The 21,678-nt window shown below is 26.4% G+C and overlaps 1 protein-coding gene across 2 annotated transcripts in view; it reads right to left on the minus strand.

The window, feature by feature from the left end:
• The window catches only part of LOC107453146 (multidrug resistance-associated protein 1), a 71,125-nt gene that overhangs the window by 42,256 nt on the left and 7,191 nt on the right, over window positions 1-21,678 (minus strand). Inside the window, exons 1-6 of one of the 2 annotated variants that reach the window (XM_071185926.1) lie at window positions 16,863-16,984; window positions 15,262-15,387; window positions 5,974-6,111; window positions 4,506-4,619; window positions 4,050-4,111; window positions 992-1,108 (exon numbers count right to left, since the gene is read on the minus strand). In XM_071185926.1, the coding sequence (XP_071042027.1) occupies window positions 992-1,108; window positions 4,050-4,111; window positions 4,506-4,619; window positions 5,974-6,051 (371 nt within the window). In that variant the 5' untranslated portion in view covers window positions 6,052-6,111; window positions 15,262-15,387; window positions 16,863-16,984. Of the gene's footprint in view, window positions 1-991; window positions 1,109-4,049; window positions 4,112-4,505; window positions 4,620-5,973; window positions 6,112-15,261; window positions 15,388-16,862; window positions 16,985-21,678 lie in introns of those variants that run through there. The other variant, XM_016069846.4, reaches the window with a different exon arrangement.

A 21,678-nucleotide genomic window follows, 5' to 3' on the forward strand; every position in this document is an offset into this window, starting at 1 on the left:
TTTAAGTTTAAGAACATATTGCAATATCTTCTGAAAAAAGTCCAACGTCATATGGGTAGGAAGTAACACTTTGAAGGTCATTTCACATTCATCAGATTTTGTTATGCTAGAAACGTTTTCTTCAACGGAAGTATCACATTTCTGTACAACAGAAAAACTTACATTGGTACTAGATGCTGTCACCTCACTAATTTCAGATCGTGATTTTTTCTCAAAATAATTAAAAATTGCTAAATTCTTGCGTTAAAAATTGTTAAATCCTAAAGATCCAAGAACAGCAAATATATATATATATTGGCACAGAAATATCCGCTATGCTACGATCTCAAAGTTTCGAGCTGGAATGAATAACTTCAACGAGCACAGTATCTCCAATGGTATTGTTACTGATTTCTTCACTAGTCGAAATAGTGGCGACGACGGGTTCGGCGATTGAATGAACTTTTTGTTGAGATAAATCAAAACAGATTTAGCGACAAGCTCCGAAAGACAAGCGGCAGAGATAACTCTTAGTCTGACTAACTAACTCCACTGTACTCCGTTCCCCCTTTTATATAATTTTTCACCGCATCTCCAAAATTCTCGAATTGTCTCAAAGACGACAGAACGTCTAGGATTCCAGAATCATCGCGTAAAGACCTCGCGAATGACAGCCAGTTTCGAAAACTATACTGGCAGGACAGAAAGGAACCAGTCCGTAACAGTATCACGTGAATTTGGTTTCAAAAGTACAACCCTATTATAGTAAATGTTTTTTCAGTATTCTGAGAAATACAGTGAGGAAAAAAAAGTAGGCATAATGTAAACAAAAATATATAGTCTTAATTAAATAATAGCTCGCAAAATTTCAGCTAAAATTTTTATTTTTGCAATTTTGTCTGAGCTCAAGGGGGTGTTTGAACCCCTAAACCCCTCCCTTGCGTACGCCACTGATTTCATGACATAAATAACTTTTAAAAAAAGTATGCACACACGCATAAATTGAACTCACATGTGAAACTGCCATTTTCTTGAAAATAGTGTCTGAACATATCTTGAAAGCTGCTTGGCACTCAAAAATCCAAAATCATTGATTTCTACAGTCTTTTTCTTAGCTTTGTATATAAAACTAAAATATATAAATTCATTATAGGTATTTCATACATTATTGAACAAGTGAACATATATAGAGATAGTAACGAAATTATAAAAAACAGGATATATACTTAAAGTTATACAATAACACATACATAAGAAAAACAGTATGATACTAAACATGATACCAATACCAAAAAATCCTACTATGAATTTGTTCCTACGTGCTTTGACCAGCAACACTTTCAGTATTAAAAAAAATCATACAATTAAGTATCCGGAAAATGCTAGAATAATCTAATTTTATATAGAGAACATTATTTAGATACATTAAAGCCCAAAATTTTAAAGTTCTATCTGACCATATTTTCCAAAAAAAAAAATGTGACAAAAAAGCTAATAAAAAATTATAAGAGTTGCATATTATAAAAAAAATGAAGATAAAAAGAAAGAAACAATACTGCGCAAAAGCATTAAGGATAAATAAAAGACTGAATAAAAGCTATCAAAAACTAACAAAAAATTTAAATTGCTAGCAAGAGAGTAATAGAAAAAAACATTTATTATTCCTAACCCTTACTAGACTATCATTTATTTTAATTAATTACTAAAATTTGACAGACAAAGAAATCGAATTTGTTTTAAGAAGTATGTTAAGTGCACCTGTAACTCCTTTGCTTAACCCTGTTCTGCAATTTTGACATAAAACTCTGAATTTATACACACTAGCTTTAAGGATAAAAGAAAAAAAAATATTTTTGAATAACTCAATCAAATATTTTTTTGTTTATTTATAATTATAGTTGTTAAATACCTATTAACAGGGAGTACGAGAACCATATCGTATATCTCAGTGCATAAGTAGACTTTTTAAGCTCCCAAAATTTTGACAAAAATTAAGGGGTCAACCTATGTATCAATAATAAAGTCTAACATTTGCTGATAATGAAATATTGATGCATTATAACTAATGAGGTTAAATTTGAATATTATATCAATTTACTTTATTTAAAAATTATTTTTTATATGTTACTTACAGTTAATTTTGCAATTAGTTTCATCACGTTTTCTTTACATATAAATGTCTTTTAATGAATGTCATTTAAAGTAATGAAAGCATTACTTTAAATGACATTCAGAAAAAAAACTTCATAAGTGAAGATAATTAACTCAAGAGCATTTTAAAAAATATATAATACACTGAAAACTTTTAAAGCATACCAAAAAACTACAAATTTAAACTACTAGTCCCACAAAAATTGGTCTTCACTCCTTCCAAAGAATTTGAAATTCCACACATTTCAAAAGATTTTACAATAACATAATTTGAGAGCATATGTATCATATGCAGAGAGAACAATGTAATACAATATAGAGAACAATATAGAGACAATTTTGCATAGTTTTCTATGTTTTTTGTTTTAAAGAAAACCCAAAAAGATGTTTTTTCCAGCTCTATATATCGGGGGTTGAGAATCATAATCTGTCGAAAAAAAGGTATGTTTAATAGAGAAAGTTGTCCTTTAATGTCTGATTTTGCAATTAAAAAAATGTCTGAACTAATAAGCAAACTTCAGGCTACCCTTGTAACTACAGTGAATTCGCGATAACTCGAATCTGATAGGACTGACAAAAAACTTCGACACATCGGAAGTTCGACTTACCATTAGTTTCGGTTTTGGACTTTCAAAATATTGTCGGTATATTTAATTAATGCTTATAACTTACAAATCTTCTACATGCTTACAATATTTAAGATCATTTTTCTGACAAGCCACTTACGATAAGACTGTTTGAAGCACTTTATGATACCCTGGTCCATCGGCTGTAACTTTGCTGTTGTGTTTCGCGTGAGAAACTGCAAGTTTACTGCTTTCAAATTAGGTAGATCACTATGCGCTGTGCATTTATCCATAAAGAGTATCAGTTTTCTCTTCTAAGCGAAGAATTTCCGATCCAATTTTCTTACATAGTCTTCAAATAATACTGATGTCATTTGAAACTTTTTGTTAGACTTGTAATCCAAAGGATACGTTTTTACATTCTTGAAACATCGGGGATTTCGGTATTTTCCGATAGCAGGTAAGGGCAATTTCTCTGTCCCAGACGCATTTCTTCCAACTAGGACACTCAAACGTTCCTTGCTCATTTTACCCCCTAAGCAGTTTTCCTCCTTAAACATCATAGTCATATTTGGAAGACATTTAAAAAATAAACCCATTTCATCAATATTGAAAACATCATTTTAACTGTATCCTTGAAGTAAATTTGGTAACGTTTCATTTAACCACTGTTCACATACTTCAAGAGGGACAGCTTAGGCTTCTCCATGAAGAGTGCGAAAGACATTGTGTGTGTGTTGCAAAGGAAGGGACAAGATATCAGCTACTAGGTTTTTTTTCTTGCTTCAAAAGATCCAAAAAAAAATCGAGTTAAATGGAGTAAAATTCGAGTAATCGAGAATAATTAACATGAAATTGAAGATAAAAAGGGTCGGGACCTCATAAAAAAATCGAGTTATAGTAATATTCAAGTTATCGTACTTCGAATTATAGCGAATTTACTGTATTAAGATTGAGTCCTAGTATATAAAAATCGAATCATTAGATCAAAAATTATACAGGGTGATTCTTCTTTTTTTTTTTCACTGTACATTTGTATATATTTCATTAAAAAAATACATGCCCTAATCTTACATAAATTTGATAATTAACACTTACAAATTTATAGATTATTCATGTTTAATTAAATGTTGCGTCATTTGCTTACATTTTTATGAAATTATTAAATATAAATCACAAGTCTTTACACATGAAATTACACTAAATATAACAGAAATATTTAGATAAAAACAAACTTTAACTTTTTCTCAGCATTTTGACAAATTGGCAAATAAATTTTATTACACAAACATATCAATAAAATAATCTAATGTAAATAACAAAAATTTAAGAAAATGAAACATTAATACAAACCTACTAAACCAACAATAAGTTATATATGGCAAAAATGGGATGTTGTCGATGATGCACCTATCCTAAATCAATAATAAAAAATCAGTCAATTGATTACATTAATTAAAAATAGAATAAAGAAAAAGTATTTAAAAACATACAGGATACTTTTTCTTGGTATAAAATATTGAAAAGATTCCCACATTAATATTGTCTTTCTAACTGAAAGACTTCAAACTACAAATTGCAGTAAAACCAGCATAAATCTTTACAATAACCGTTATTTGTATTATTTACAATTTGATGTAAGCAGATAACTCCAGTAAGGAAAAATCATAGAATTTGTCAAGATTTATAAATTTTGTCAAAATTGGAAGCTCAATCATCATGTTTTCTCCATCTTTCTTGTTTTAATAACATATTAATAATAATAAATAATTAATTTAGTTAAAATATGAGTGTTATACACCAACTTACATGCAATGAAGCAAAGTTTTTCTTATCTGGAAACAATGATAGGAAAAGTTGTAAATATATGAGAGGGTGATACACCATATCCAGGTAAAATGTTACTTTGAGAAACTCCATTCCCTAAATTAAACACAAAGAAAAATAAATAATTTTATTATGTAAGACACTGCTAGTGTATATGAGCAATTTATATTTCCTCAAATGTCAACTACAAAGTTACAAAATAAATAAATCAAAATTCAGTTGTCGAATAAAATATATAAAAAGTAAAATCAACATTATTTTAGCACAAAAAAAACTGAATAACTTTTGATCTAATGCTAGGATACAATCTTAATGGTTCAAGAGGCTAACCTTAATTATGCTAATCAATTACTACAAACAATATTTTAAGTTATAAAATCAGACACTAATAAGTACTTTTTTAGAATAAGCACACCTTTTTTATGGATTTGGAAAATATGGTTCCAATAGTTTAGGGCTTTAATGTTATATTAACGTAATATAACATTTATTATATTTCAATACTAACGTAATGTTAATTTCAATATTAACGTATTTGCTAAATCTTCGGAACTAATAAAGCAAATCTAAAAATTTCTTGCACACAATGACATAACTTTTGTTGTTATCTCTAGATAATTTCAAAAAAAAAAGTTTTTTTTTATAACTTTTTTTTAGTAATGGTTGACTTAGTAATGGTTGAAAAATTTTGACACAAATTTTGCACAATTTAACAGGGTGCATAGCAAGATTTTTCAACAAAAAGTAAGCACCTTTTTAAGCACTCAAAAAATATTTTTAATCTACTATCCAAAAAAAATTCATACTTAGAATCTGTGCAGCAATAAAAATAATTTTTTTCCTATCGTTTAAAGTTCTTAATTTATAAATATAAAATCAATAAAATTCAAAAAATTTACATAATCATGACAAAATAACTAGTTTCCGATAAATATTGCAGTGAAAATTGTGAAAATTATGCATTTTTTGAAATTTAAAATGACAATCGACACGGCAAATAAAAAATCTCTTTTTAATAGATAGAAAATTAAGCACTTTTTACAAACCCCGAATAAAAAATGCACCTTTAAGGGCTTTTAAAAAACGTAAATCAAAAATAAGCACCTTTAAGCACTTTTTAAAAACGATAAGTAATGAACTCAAAAATTTAAATCGGTTGAATAGTTTTCGAGAAATAAGAAATTTAAAATGCTCAACTTTTCAACCACTTTCATGCCTAAACTATTTTAACCATATTTTCCAGATTGCCTCCTTTCCTTTAGATTAATTTTAATCAAAAATTATTCTGGGTGCTGCCTTTTTTATTCTACTCTTAGCGCAATTATTTTATTTTAGATAATAAAAAATGCTACAGACTTTACAATTTTAATCTAATTAAAGCAAATCACTTGTAAACTAAAATAAGTTAATTATCTTCAATAGATAAAGCAAAATTTAAAAGCTTACTTACAGATGACTGATACTTTAAAATGATGGATCGATGAAGAACAATGCAACACAAAGTAAAGATGAGCCAGAAAATCGACATTAACCATGGCGTAGCAATTCTATGAATGCGATGTTTCAATGTTATGCTAATAGTAAAAAGCTACAAGAGAAAATTACACACTTATTATAGAGTTCTTTCCGGGAAACTTGATTTAAAACCGAATGTAAAATAAATAATATCTTAAAAATATCAACTTTTGAGCTCATATTCAAGCCACAGAATGGAAACACAATTATCATCCATTCATTAATTTTCTAAATTCATTAATATTCAAAAATTTTTACAACTAAATACTAAAACACTTACAAATTTATTTTTACAAATATATCAAAACTTTAATTTGAGGTACTTTTAGAAAAATTTAAATGTATCTTGTGCAATTGTAAGTATGAAAATAGGATAAGATAATTAAATCTAATACCTAAAAATGATATACCATTAAGTATCCTCAAACTAGAATTTTTAAGACCTCTACCTTTAATAAAAAAGAAATTATCAACTCAGATATTAAAATTAAACTAACTTCTGACATAATTATTCTAGAATTATATCAGATGGTGGTTGTGCTTGCATAATATCTACTTTTTAAGAACCAAAAGAACAGTTTTAAACAATCACACACTAATCTATAATGGAAAACTGATGATAAAATAAATTAGAAATATTAGAAGTCAACATTTTTTAAGAATATTGTTTGGCTTACTTACTGAAAAAATTAAGGGACTAATTTAAGCTGTCAAAAAATTTGTTTCTTAAATATTAGAACTTAAGTTCCCTTAGTGCATAACAGGGTCTGATATAGAAAAACAGGGGTCCTAAGCTGAGAACTGTCAAAAGGACCACCTGGTTGTTACTTTAAACCAAATTTATATTTTTTTTCAATTATGAAATGATTTTAAATTATTTATAACATAAGTAAATTACGATATGTTACTAAATTTAAGTTTATGCTCAATTAAATTTCTGTTAACTCATATTTCTAATAGACAATTCATAAGGAAAAACACTAATAGAATACATCTGACATTTAGGGGCCCTCAGAAATGTGTGGCCCCTTGGGCTGAGCATCTCATGCCTTCTTATGATAAATCAGACATTGAACATAAGTTATAGCACTAAATGAAATGCCATTTTAAAAATATTTTTAAAAGAAATTAGATTTTTCAAAATAGAATGCTGTTGTTGTTGTTGTTGTCGTTAATTTACGTCGCACTAGAGCTGCACAATGGGCTATTGGCGACGGTCTGGGAAACATCCCGGAGGATGATCCGAAGACATGCCATCACAATTTTGATCCTCTGCGGAGGGGATGGCACCCCCGCTTCGGTAGCCCGACGACCTGCGCGCGAAGTCGAGCACTTTACGGTAGCACAGTTTAACGAGGACCAATACCGCACACCCTCGGTCCCTACGCAGACTGATCCAAGTGGTCACCCGTAGTCAGTGATGCTTGACTTCGGTGATCTGCTGGGAACCGTGTCTTATCGATCAGTCCACTGCGGGACCAAAATAGAATGCAAATTCAGAAAAAAGCAAATATTTAATGCAATTTTTTTATAATTTTTTTTTCATCTGTAGGTAATAAGTTATTGATTATGGATTGTTTCCTAAAAGACCTGATGGTAATAAAAATCCCACCAATTCCTAAGCACAATCTTCAAAACCACACTTTATTTTAATATCACAAATATGTTTCTGAGTACGCAAATGTATTAATTAAGTTTAAAGAAAATTATGTTATTGCATAAAAAGCTATTTAAAAGATAAATTTAGACCTCCTTTCCTTATAGTGTGATTTTGTTTAACAAATGGGTTTATTCTTCAAAAAAAAAAAAACTTCGCGGCTTATTCTAGGTTTGTCTGAACTCCCTTTTTCTATACTATAAATTTTAAATTCCTAATAGACAAAGGTTGTAAAAAACAAGGAATGTAAGGAATAGTGATTTCGCCGAAAAGCATACTGATTATTCGGATAAATAGCAATATTTTTTCTTTAAAAAAAATCATTAATAAATGTTATTTTTTATATATCAATAAGTTAAATCATTATTGAAAATTAATCAAAACTTAACTATATTATTCGTTTGGGGTAAAGGAGGAAAAAAAAACAAATTGTTAAGAATTAAAATATTTAAAATAAATCACAAACTAACTAACAGCTATTTTTGAAAAAACTGAAGATAAAAAGTTGAAAAAAAGAAATAGAAAAAAACAAAGCAAAACTTTAATGATAAAGATAATATTTTCAGGAAAAAAAATGTCCATAAAAAGTCAAAAGAAATATAGTCTAACAGAAACGTTTTTAAAAATGCCTAGCTATCATAAAAACGCTTATAAAAACAAATTATTATATATGTAAGCAAAACAGAGAAAATTAAAATTGATCTTAATTCTCGAAATAAAATTTTAAAGCTGAACATCTGTTTTTCAATTACCGTATTTTAAAGAAAAAAGAAATTTTCAAAGTCTGATAAAAACCCACTTAATTACTGTGTCATAGTAAAAACGTAGTTCATAATTTTTATTGTTAATTATTTAACGCGTTCATAATTTTTATTGAAAAAAAAAAGCTAGAGAAACAAAAACTGTTCTTATTTTTTAAAGGAAAAATTTAATGATAAAAATCTCAATTTGGCTTTTCACAATGCCATATTTTTAGAAGAAAAAAAAAGTGAGGATAAAAGAATGTTTATTAGAAATGATCTATGTTATAATAAAAACGCTAATAAAATAAAAAATTAATAAAAAAAAAGCAAAAGGGAATTAGGAAAAAAAAAGTTCTTAATTCCTAAAATAAAAATTTAATGTAGAAAATCACAGTTTTCTTTGTTACCGGTTATCTAATCAACAGTAGAAAATTCCGGGTACAGCATAAAGCAAACCAGTTTCATGTCTTCATATTTTGCTTTTCCATTTGTCTTTCAGAACATAATTTTGAAATCGGTAAGTTTTAGAACTAAACAAATAGGTGCAAAAGCTATTTCTAATGATGTATGGTTAAAAAATACGACATTGGATTCTTTTTATTAAATTTATTCAAATTTCAAAAAAAAAAAATTTCCAAAAAAATACTTTGCCAAACATTTGGCTAAACATTCGGCCAACAGTACATCAGCAAAAGGGCCGAACAGTTGCGAAAATTTCATAAATCTCCTATAATAAAAAATAAAATTAAAAAAATATAGGTTTCTTTCAGAAAAAAACAAAACCAATTGGGTTTGGGGGGGTTCAGGGCTTGATTAAGTTTTTTCAGAGATTAATTAGGTTTTTCAAACTTTAGTTTATCATCATTTTTTTTTTTTCATTATTTACAGTTTTAGAGTAGTACTTCCAGGATAAATAAATATCATTAATATAATTAATAATTAAGACTTTAATAACTATAATTATTAATACACTTTATTATCAATGTCAGTTACATTGATAAATTAGTAATAAAATTTTTTACAGTATTAGGGTCCAATTACCTTTACAGGATTAACCTATTCTGTTTTTAAATTATGAAAAGCTACTAAATGTTTAAGTGAAGAAATAAATTATTCATGTAAATTGAAATGAAAGATATCAATTCTCAAAGCAAATTTTTAACATGAAAAATATATTTATGCAATAGTACATTGCATTACTTATCCAGCTATGTTATTGTGTTGGATGTTATGTACAGTGATAGAGAGCTTCTAGAATAAGCTCTAGTATTTTAACAAGGAATACATTAGAACAAGAATTCTAGAAAAGAAGTATTAATTCACCAGTTTAAGGTGAAAGGTGCTTTATTTTAAAAGTTCCATCCGTAATTGTATCGAATAAGGTCAAGAAAATAGTATTTAAAATATAACTGTAATTTCAATTCTATTCCGAATAAGTTTCTCAAATTTTTTGTGAGAAATACCTCAATAAATGATGTGGAATTTCCAATGTGTTTTTAAAAGGGTTAATCAAAAATTTTAAAGAACAGAGTTTAGAAATAGTGGAAATATAAATATTTCAAGGAATGCAACTTGTAATTTATATTATTATGAACTTATTGTCAGGGGCCCCATCAGGGGGGAAGGCGGGTGCACGATGCGCCCACTTAAAGCTTGGGGGGGGTGAATTTTTACACTAAATAAAACGAATAGTTTGGGGGGAATTTGCCCAAGAATGCGCCCAAGAGCTTGGGGGGGGGATGGGGGCCACTGCTTATTATCTAGAGCTGATTTGTTGATAATAAAATACAATTGTGAAAAAATCCAATCTGGTTTTTTCAAGGGTATTTTCCACAATTTATTTTGTGGTATCAAAAGTTTAAAGAAAATAAATTAATTTAGTGATTTGTTTATTTTTGTTTGTTTTTCTGTAATAAATAATGATATATTTCTACTTTATCTTCAATAAGTATGCATAATATATGAAGAAGTCTATATATTTATTGTCAAGGTTAAATCTTTCTCTTTCATAGCTGTATACTCCATATATTAAAATTATACTTTCAATGACTCAATATTGCATTGCAAGAAATAATTAAGTATCAAAAAAACCACGAAACATAAAATATCATTAAATTTTTAGTCAGTAAGCACTTTTCAGTTTTTTCTTAGAAATGATATGTCATAAAATATAATTTATTCGTGATTTGTTATGGTATCAGGAGTTTATTATAGCATCAGCAGTTATTATGGACTAATAAATGTTCCATCTTGTAAGATGTTTTGAAGAGTGATTAGTTTGTGGTCAAGTTTAAATCTTTTTTTTATTTATTTATTTAAGGTCTGGTGATTCACTAGATCAGTGTTTCCCAAACTTATGACTTTTGAGTACCCTTTCTAAATTTTTCGCAACGCTGTGTACCACTAATAAAAAATTAATGCATTTTTTACTATAAAAAATTGTACAAAAATTAGAAATCGCAACTAGCTGCTGACACCACTAATTATTAACTGTTAACTCTGCAAAAAAATAGCCTATAGAAAAATACGTAATCGTAGATTTTTATGGCTAGCTTTGTTTTTAAATAAAATTTTTGAAATTTTCGTTTGTTGCAAGATATTTCGCATAAGAACGCGTACCCCCTCTAAACGATTCCCGTACCCCCGGGGGTACGCGTACCACACTTTGGGAAACACTGCACTAGATGATTAACAATCGACCACTGCTCAATTGAAATAAAAAATTTAAATTTTACAGATGCCGTAAATTTATACTTTCCAGATCCTGCTGTTAATAAAATTAAAACCGTTTTCTGTTGGGTTTTTTTTTTCTTTTCTTTTTTTTCTTTAAAAGTCTTTAGCCACAACTACAAACTATGATTTTATATGTTAAACTCAGTGTTTCTAAAACTTATGACTTCTATGTACCCTTTCTAAATTTTTCGAAACGCTGTGTACCACTAATAAAAAAATTAAAGTATTTTTTACTGTAAAAAAATTTCACTAAAGTTAAAAATCACAAGTAGCTGTTGACACCACCAATTATTAACTGTTAATTCTGCAAAAAATAGCCAATAGAAAAATACGTAATAGTAAATTTTCATGGCTAGCTTTGCTTCCAAATAAAAATTTTTTAAATTTTCGTTTGTTGCAAGATATTTCGCATAAGAATGCGTACCCCCGTTGGGAAACACTGTGTTAAAGCATCGCACCATATATATTTTAACTTACATTATTTTAATTTTTTTTATTTTTGACATTTTAACTTAAATTTTTTTATCCTATTAACTTTTATGTATGATCTTGATAAGTAATTTAACTGAGATAATTTTCTTTTTTTTCCACTCCCACTACCATTGGAGCTTTATAGGCAATTCCTCAGTTTTGATTATTAACTTTGTCTATCTTGGGGGGGAGGGGGTTACCAGTTTTATTTAATTATTATCCCTTTTAACTTCATTTTATACTAATTTTTTAAATTTTAAATTCTAATGCTGATTTTTCATATCTAAATGAGTGAAGTTTCATCTGAAATGTGGATAATTGGTATTTTCTTTTGGGGGGGGGGTTACTAGTTTTATTTAATTATTATCCCTTTTAACTTCATTTCGTACTAATTTCTTAAATTTTAAATTCTAATGCTGATTTTTCATAACTAAATGAGTGAAGTTTTATCTGAAATTTGGATAATTGGTATTTTCTTTTTTTTGGGGGGGGGAAGGGGTACTAGTTTTATTTAATTATTATCCCTTTTAACTTCATTTCATACTAATTTTTTAAATTTTAAATCCAATGCTGATTTTTCATAACTAAATGAGTGAAGTTTTATCTGAAATGTGGATAATTGGTATTTTCTTTTTGGGGGGGAGGTTACTATTTTTATTTAATTATTATCCCTTTAAACTTCATTTCGTACTAATTTCTTAAATTTTAAATTCTAATGCTGATTTTTCATAACTAAATGAGTGAAGTTTTATCTGAAATTTGGATAATTGGTATTTTCTTTTTTTTTTGGGGGGGGGTACTAGTTTTATTTAATTATTATCCCTTTTAACTTCATTTCATACTATTTTTTTTAAATTTTAAATTCTAATGCTGATTTTTCATAACTAAATAAGTGAAGTTTTATCTGAAATGTGGATAATTGGTAATACTTTAAAATATCCAAAATTTATGATGGTAATTTACTAATTTAATTCATATGGATTAAACCATTGTCCATCATTAATTTTAGCTCTATTTATAATGATTTTTATTATTAACCAGTTTTATTTAATTATTATCCTTTTTAACTAAATTTTATTTATTTTTTAAATTCTCATGCTGATTTTTGAGACGTTAATTAATATTATTCGTTAATATCAGCTCTATTTATAGTGACTTTGAAAAAAAAGAACTTGTATTTTGTTAGCATTCTCCAATTCGTTTTTCTTGAAAAACCTAATTCTATGTCATTTTATTTTTTGAATAGTGAGATTTTTATCTGTATTGTTAGACTGTTATTGTTGAAAATTTTAATTATTAAAAGTTTTAATGGTGATCCCAGGGGTAGAATTCGGCTACTCCGCGACATGGTCACAGAAAATTACAGAGATCTTGTGAAAAGATTTTTCATTTGAGAAGTAAAAAAATTTTGGTTTTCTGCAAAAGATTTTTTTTTTTTTTTTTTTTTTTTTTTTTTTTTTGCAGAATTATATTCTGAAGATTCTTTCTTGTGCATTGGAGGGGATAGAAATGATCATTGTTCCATTCGCTTTGAAAATAAAAAAATTCAGTAATGAAAGGTTTCAGCCAGAATTTCAAAATGATAATAAAAATAAAATTAAAAGATACGTAATCATGAAAGTTTAAAAGATAGTTTGCTCTATAAATATTCATTTTTTCTTCTTTTTTTTTAAGAACACAATATTTTATATTTTAATAAAATATGACTGTGAGTGGGTCCTTTGTTAAGGATTGAGATTTGTTTCAAAAGAATTAATTTTATTTTATAACCATCATTGAAAAACTGATCCCATTTTTGAGTTTATGACTACCTATGTTCAAATCCGTAGCATTTTAATTTTGAACCCAATGCAGAAGACAAAGGAACTCCTGGACAGAGTACTTAACTAAATTTTTCAACTAAAAATAAGCACTTTAAAAATATAAGTAGGATGTGGCGGGGCACTAATAAAAATTACTTCTTCCTATTGTTACAAGTTCTTGATATGAACATTAACTAAATACAAAATAATTTTCAAAGACTTCACATGATCATGATGAGATAACTAGTTTCTGACAAAGAATTCTTTACCTGATTTGATTATATTAGCCGCCATAAAAACAATTTATACACAATTTTAAATATATTCAATATTAAATGGCTCATTTTTTTAATTACTTCACTTCATTATGTCAAAAAAATTTTAATCAAAATTATAATTAATGTATTTTAAAAAGGTTATAGAGTGCATTTTTTAGATTTAAATAAAAGTTATTTATAAAAGCATATTAAACAAAATATTAATAAGATTAATCTTATTGATCATACCCAATTCATAAAGATATGAAAGGAATTTAATGAAACAAGCCAAGACAACTTTGATAAATTCATATTACAAATGTAAATTAGTGAATGGCCCCAAATAAATTTTCATTAAAATTAGTTACTTGGTACAGTATTTCTTTAATGAAATAATAAAAAAAAGAAGAATTTAATTTTGAAGCGTAAATACAATGAGTATAGAAGCTAAATATTTTTTGTCTGAAGTAAATTATTATACGGTCCCTATAATCATAATATTTAACAAATCTGAACTAATTGAATTTTTTGCATGAATTGTATTTAAATCAAATCATTAAAAAATAATTTAAAAAATGACACATGACATTGGAATGACAAATTCGAAAAAGATTTTTTCTTGCTGAATGTACTTGGTTTTTAAAATTCTTTTATTTCTCAGTTTATATTTCATGTGAATATCTTTAAATTAAATCGAATCATACATTTAAATTACCACTTTTTGACGCTCTCAATTTACGCTAATAGTGGTGTTTCGATTGTCTTTTCAGCAATTATTGATAATGATTTTCACGTGGTTTTTAAATATCCCGATATATTTCAGACAATATGAGAAATTCGAATCGCGCATTTGAGTATTTACTTCTTGACGCAATAATTCTATCGTTTCTGATAGTTATTGCGATTGTTATCCACAAAGTACCTATTTTTAAATACCGATATTTTAAATACGATATTCTTTATTACAACAACCAAATTTCGGAGCGAATTACACATTTAAGTAACCTCTTTTTAAAGCGTCGAATTTGCGTGTTCTTTTTTTTTTTTTTTTTTTTTTTTTTTTCGCAGTTAACACCACTGATTTTACGATTTTTAATTATTTTTCCTTAACGTAATGATGATTTACAAAATTCGAAAAAGAATATAATTAATGCGCCTTATCGCCAAAAAATACAAGAATATCGCTCATAATACTATCATAAAAATTATTAAATTTACAATTAAAAAAATTATATTGTTTTATAGTTTGGCGATTTACTAATCTAATTCATAGATATTAATCCAATTAACTTCAATTCTATTGATAGTGATTTCTTTTTTAGAAAAAAAAAGAAGGGAAAGAAAACGAATTTTTATTTGTTGACTTTACCCTCTTTATTTTTCTTGAAAAGCCTAATTTCATATTATTTTATTGACAAAAAAGATTTCTTTGCTGTTCCATATATGTCATTATAGATAAGTCAGAGTTAAATAAATCTTATTGAACTCACAATTACGATTTCATTAGCAACTTCGGCTTCATAATTTTAAGATATTCAACTTAAAATTATATATACTTACAAATAAAATAACTTTGGATAATGCTGAAATGAATAGAGATAGTGTGACAGATGAATCCTGAAGCTGCTCGTGAATTACAAAACCAAATGAAATGCAACTAATAACTAGTAAACAAGTAGTAGAAACCTAGAAAAAATACATGTGTTACTTGAACTCATAAGCAATAAAATTTCACAAATAAACAACAGTGGCTACAGAAGACTAAAGATGCCCGAGGGGGGATTCCTCCTGAAAAGAGGAATGTAACACAGTAACATAAGAAAGAGGACAAGAAAAAGAAAAAAAAGTAGAAAGATTAATGTTTACAGTAATTCAATTCTATACTTGAATCCATATTTTAAATAGATTCAAGCACAAATTATATTTTTATCAAAAGTTTATTATTTCAAACTAAATATTTCTTTCTTTTTTTTAAATTTGACGAATATTTAAATTTAAATGATCCTACAACGTCAAAAGAAAACTTGTTTGATAAATCTAATTTTTTTCTCTTGATTCACAAAATACTTTAATTGAATCAAATGTTTTCCTGCTTAAAAAATTTAGTTACACAAAAATAAAAGAAAGAAAAAAATTTAGCTTTTAAAGATTAAGTGACCTTGATCGTAAATTGAATACCCTCTTTGGCTGGATGCCTTGAGCCCGTGCGTACTCTTTCCCTAGTAACGCTCCTGTTTAACAAAAAGTTTTAAAATAGGACACCTTGTCTAGAAAGTGTTTAATAAATGAAAGAGTGAGTAAATGAAAATTATATGAGAAGAAAATACAAATACATTATTTTTACTTTTCCATCAGTGGCTACAGTATAATTTTTCTTATTAATTTTAAATATAAATAATTTATGTTAATTTTATAAATTTAAATGTGATGTTACAACTCTATTTTAAATTTAAAATTTTCTCTTTGTTTAGAGTTATTTTTAATCAGAAATTTATAAACCATATAACTTTTTTATTCAATTCTTTTTTATTCAACGCATTCTTTCATTTAAAAGAAAAATTCTCTTTAAAATCAATAAATATATTGTTTACATGGGCTGTGCTGCAGTGATCTGATTTTATGTATTAAAATAATAATTTACTTTTAAAAACAAACAAATGCTTTGCAAAATTTTCAATTTCTTTTTTTTCTTTTTTTATAAAAAAGGAACATTATTCCATTTTATTTTTACTTCACTAAGTTATTTTTCAAACTGCAAACCAAGTGCTGGAACATAAGTATCAAAAGTATACAAGTATCAAAAGTATAATACAAGTATCAAAAGTATAATACAAGTATCAAAAGTAGAATTTTACAATGACATGAATAAACAAAAGGTAGTGATGATTTAACAGTTTTCAACTATAACTGAATTAAATTTATTAATTCTTTATTTAATGTTTTCAATTCTAAATTAATTATTGATATATTATTTTTTAACTAAAATAAAATTCTGTAATTCATCTTTAAAATATGAAGTGATTTACAACATATTTATGTACAGTAAGCATTTTTTAAGCATGTTAGTGATTCAATAAAAAAGAAATTATAGTTGTTAAGAATTTATTAACAAACAAATTTTTCATAAACTTAAGTATAAGGAATCAGAAAAATTCTCTTACATCTAAAACAGGCTCAACAAGTTGTTTTTTTTTCTAGGATTGTTTTACTTTGGAAGAATTTCACTGTTGTAACAGAATTTTCAGAAAGTTCTTTAATAGGAAATTTAAATATTTCAATTACTCTTCCAATCCAAATCCAAACATCATTCCACTTTTCAAATTGTCTTAATCTTAAATCTTGACAAATTTAAGACATATTTGATGTCAGTGATATTAGAAATTCAAAAAAGAGAATAGTTCTCTTTTATTTCATTATACTAAAGCAATATTTGATTACATTAATATTTTCAACTCTGAAACAGTACACTTTTATGGGTATTTGTTAGATACCTAAACCCTCCTATTGATCCTCTTATTTATAATTTTCTTAACAGCTTTTTCTTTGAATGTATATCAAAAAATTCTCAACATTCAGTTTATTAAAATTTTTAAAGCAAATTGTTGTTCTATTAACTCATTAATTTGTGAATTTCTATTTATAACAACTATTAAAATTTATATTTCAATCAAATACTTAAATGACAAATAAAATTTTAAAAAATTTCAAGCAATGTAGAAATATAAACGGCTTTTATCTAAGTACATATCTGAATTAACTTTAAGTAATTATCTTTAACTATGAGATTTCTTAAAAAATTATTCAGTAGGAAACAATTGCTAAGGAAAATTAATTTGTTTTTAACAAAAACTAGGGAACCAAAAATAGATTTCGGAAAAACATATTGTTTAGTTAGGGACTATTTACAGACATGACAAAAAATTTACTGATTGAAATTTTAAAGTTATCAAATTCTTATTTTTCAAAAACAAATTTTTCTTTTCATATATACATAGTATGATGATACTATTAAAAATAATTAACATAAATTAAATGATGAAACTATTTTAATAATTGAAGCATTAAATTGAGACCTTAAATTAAGAGATTAAATTAGGACCTTAAATTTCCCACATTCCTTTTTTTTTTAAAAAAAAACTTACACTTCAATTTTTCAAATTAAAATTAATGTTTCAACTTAATGCTTTTAAAAATCGAACAGCATAGCATTAAAATGAAATGCATTAGAATATACATTGGAATATACAGTTCAAACGCTTAAATGTGTGATGAATCAATTTTGGAAATTTTGAAATTTGGTCATTTTGGTTTATTCAAGCATTAAATTCGAATTTAAAAAAAACTGCCACTAAATTATATTAAAATAGTCAAATTTTTTTAATTTTTCGCAGATAAATGAAGTAAGCTTAAATACATAGCTGACAATATTTAAATATATTTAAAAAAATTCTTTCAGTACATTTAAGTATTATGAAATTAAGTAATATAAAAAATTAAGAATATTCATAACATCAAATAAGGTTCACATTCAAAAAGCAATTTTTTCCCCGATTTTTTCCAGGTATTTATGTAAGATTTGAGGGCTTAAAAAAAATAGCAACAAAACTTTTTTTTTATGAAATAAAAATGTAAATTACAATTATAAATATCACAACTCTAAGAAAGTATTGATAAATAGTTTTTATTTAAAAAAAAGTCAGGTGATTTACATAATGTCAACTCTGATTAGAAATAATAAATTGCCAGAACTATAAACGTGACTGAAAGAAAAAAAATAAGACGGAGGGAATTTACTTGGCAATATTTTTTTAAAAAATCAATTTTTTACAAGTCCGGTGTTGTTGCAATAAAATAATAATAAAAATATATAAATAATCTGCGTAAAATTTAAATTAAATCGCATTTAATCAACGTAAAAACAATTTCGTAAACAAAAAAGCAATAAACAAATAAAATCCAATATTAGCATCTATTAAAAATTAATTATGGGAAAGATAAACATCAATAAGATTTGAAAACTTTATTGAACATAAACATAGTAAAAACACTACTTAACTATATTAAAAACAAACTATATTAAAAACAAAATTATTTAGAAAAAAAAATTTTTAACACCACTAATTAAATCATCCTAAAAAGAAACTAAGAAGTACATAAACAATTCATATTTAATTAAAATCAATCCATATTTATTAAGTTTAGTCAAAAAGAATAAATAACTAAAAAACAATGCTTTTTATCAATAGATAAAAATAAATAAATCAACTATTTATAATTCTTAGCTATGAAGTAAATAATTAAATTTTCTTAAAATATAAAGAAATCGGCAAGAAAACGAAAACTAAAAGTAGAACTTACAAATTAATAAAATAAAAGAACAACTTTTCAACGTCTAAGTCAATATGAAAAAAATTAAAACAAATTAATTAATAAAAATGTTTCACTAATAATCTGTATTAAATTGAAATTAAATTATATTTAATCAACTGAGGAACGTTTTTAAGAAGAAAAAAAAGAGGGGACACGAAAAAAAAAACTATCAAAAATTATATCTGTTAAAATTTTCTATTTAAAAAAAATTAATCATAAATAAAAGTGATAGAAAATATAAATTACTTTAGAAAACTCGCGAAATTAATTTTTAAAAAAATTAAATAAATACCAAACCAACAAAAAAAGAAACTAACAAATATATAAACTAACTCATGTTATTTAAATAGGAAAAAAAGAAAGAAAAATAAAGAAAATTACTTCAACTCAAAATGATACTTGATCTTCGCAATGTTGAATTATGAAACAAAAAAAACATGCGTTTAATAGTGGCATAATATGCATAAAAGTATGAGTTAGCAGGCTTTTGATTGTACAAACCCAATGGCCATACCTGCAAAATATTTTAAACCAAGGGACATTTAGAACCTCCTCCCCTCTGAAAATGAAGAAAGAAAAAAACGGAAAAATATTTCTACGCAATATTAATTTTAATTAACTGATGATATTTCAACTTCGCAATGAATTATGAAACAAAAACTTACTTAATATTGCGGCATATATGCACATTAAATTTTGAGTTAAAAAACTTATGATTGTAAGAACCGGGGACCCCCATCTTCAAAATGTTTGGAATCAAGGGTCCTTTAAAAATTTGCTTCCCCTCCTCTAAAAAGGGAAGAAAAACACTTCTATCCAAAATGATACTTCACATTTGCAATAATAAATTATGCAACAAAAACATACTTAATAATGCAGCATGATAATGTGCATTAAATTCTGAGTTAACAAGCTTTTGGTAGTACAAACTGGGGTCTTAACCTGCAAAATGTTTTGGAAAAAAAAAAAAAAAAAAAACTCAACCCAAAACTTATACTTCGCAATGATGAATAATGAAACAAAAGAATACTTACTTCGGCAATAATATTTATTTCTGTTTAACATTTTAATGGCGATTATTAATTTAATTTTATATTTTAATATTAAACAGAAGAAAAAAAAAGTTGTTATATACATACTAAATTATTACAGCTTTAGCAACGCTAATTTAAGAAAAATTAAGAAGCTTAAACTCCTTGAAAAAAAATTACATCATTCACAGCCGATTTTGCGCAATTCATTATCGTGTGCACAGTTCAGATCAAATTTAGTTAAAATCTGAAAAAAAATCCAAGCAATAAGTTTTGTAATTCTTCCTTTTCTTCCTATACAAATATTTCTTTGTGACCAAATCCTTTTTTTCAGTCTATGTCAAGGTTATTAAAACCTTTTCAAAGAAGGGAAAAAAGATAAAAAAAGGAAACTGCTCAACTGATCAGATCAAATTTTAAAAACGTTTATGTCAAACTTGAATGGAAAAAGAGCAATGTTTTAAAACTTTTATTGGATTTTTCCCAAAATAGTAGCCAGAGGGGCTCAACATTCCTTTGGTTTCCGACAGATATAACTTCTTTTTCCTGCTGGACTTATAACTGTACTGGCAAAGGTCGCATTCATTTCAGCAAGAAGCCCTTCATCAACAGGCCGTTTCGTCGACACCACTTCATCGACAGGCCCTTTTGTTAACACCACTTTCATCCACAGATTATTACGTCGACAGGATCACTATTATAACGTCGACAGAGCCATTTCGTCAATAGGGCCGTTTCATCGACAGAGTCATTTCGTCGATAGGACAGTTTCGTTGGCAGGGTCGTTTCGTCGACAGGTTCAATTTGCCTTGCACTTCTTTGCAATTGTGTTTGTACTGAAATTTTTAAACCTAGCCTGATGCAAAATCTTTATAAATGTTGAAGTTGCCAGAAAAGAAGCATTTTATTTAAAAAATTGCCTAATATTTTTATTTATTTATATTTCTATTTCACACTTTAACACAATTTTTTCCTAATCATATTTGACACTTTTATTTCTAAGATTAATTTTTAATGTGCATTATAGTAGATTAGCATCAGAAAAGCCATTGCAATAGCTATTCTGAATGATTCTTGATAAAACAAGTGAATAAAGGTAGAAAATTGCAAGGAAGAAAAAAAAGACAGTATATAATGAATAAGTGAAAACCTTTTCGTAGATCGATCATTTCATTGACAATGTCATTTCATTAAAAAGCCATTTCGGCAGCAAAAATTCGCTGTCGATAAAAAGAAAATTATACTTATATAATGTTCCCAAACAATGACTAATTCGCATTCATAGTTTAAAATCTTGTCAAAAACAAAACAAAAAAAAAGGAACTAACTTTCACATGGTGCTGATTACAAAGAATTTTATCTGCAAAACACAAATCTTTTAGGTATAGCTAATAAAATGATTTTTCTTATTTTATCGCAAATTATATATATCTTTGTTTAAATATTTATTCTTTCAAGCTCTGTGGATTTTTTTTCTTTTTCATATGCAGGTAATCATTCATTTTGTTACAATTGACATATTAAAAAAAAAATCTCACATAAAATTTCAATAATAAATATATTTCCTTTTTAAAAA

The sequence above is a fragment of the Parasteatoda tepidariorum genome, chromosome 9 (genome assembly GCF_043381705.1).
Source record: "Parasteatoda tepidariorum isolate YZ-2023 chromosome 9, CAS_Ptep_4.0, whole genome shotgun sequence".
Taxonomy (NCBI): domain Eukaryota; kingdom Metazoa; phylum Arthropoda; class Arachnida; order Araneae; family Theridiidae; genus Parasteatoda; species Parasteatoda tepidariorum.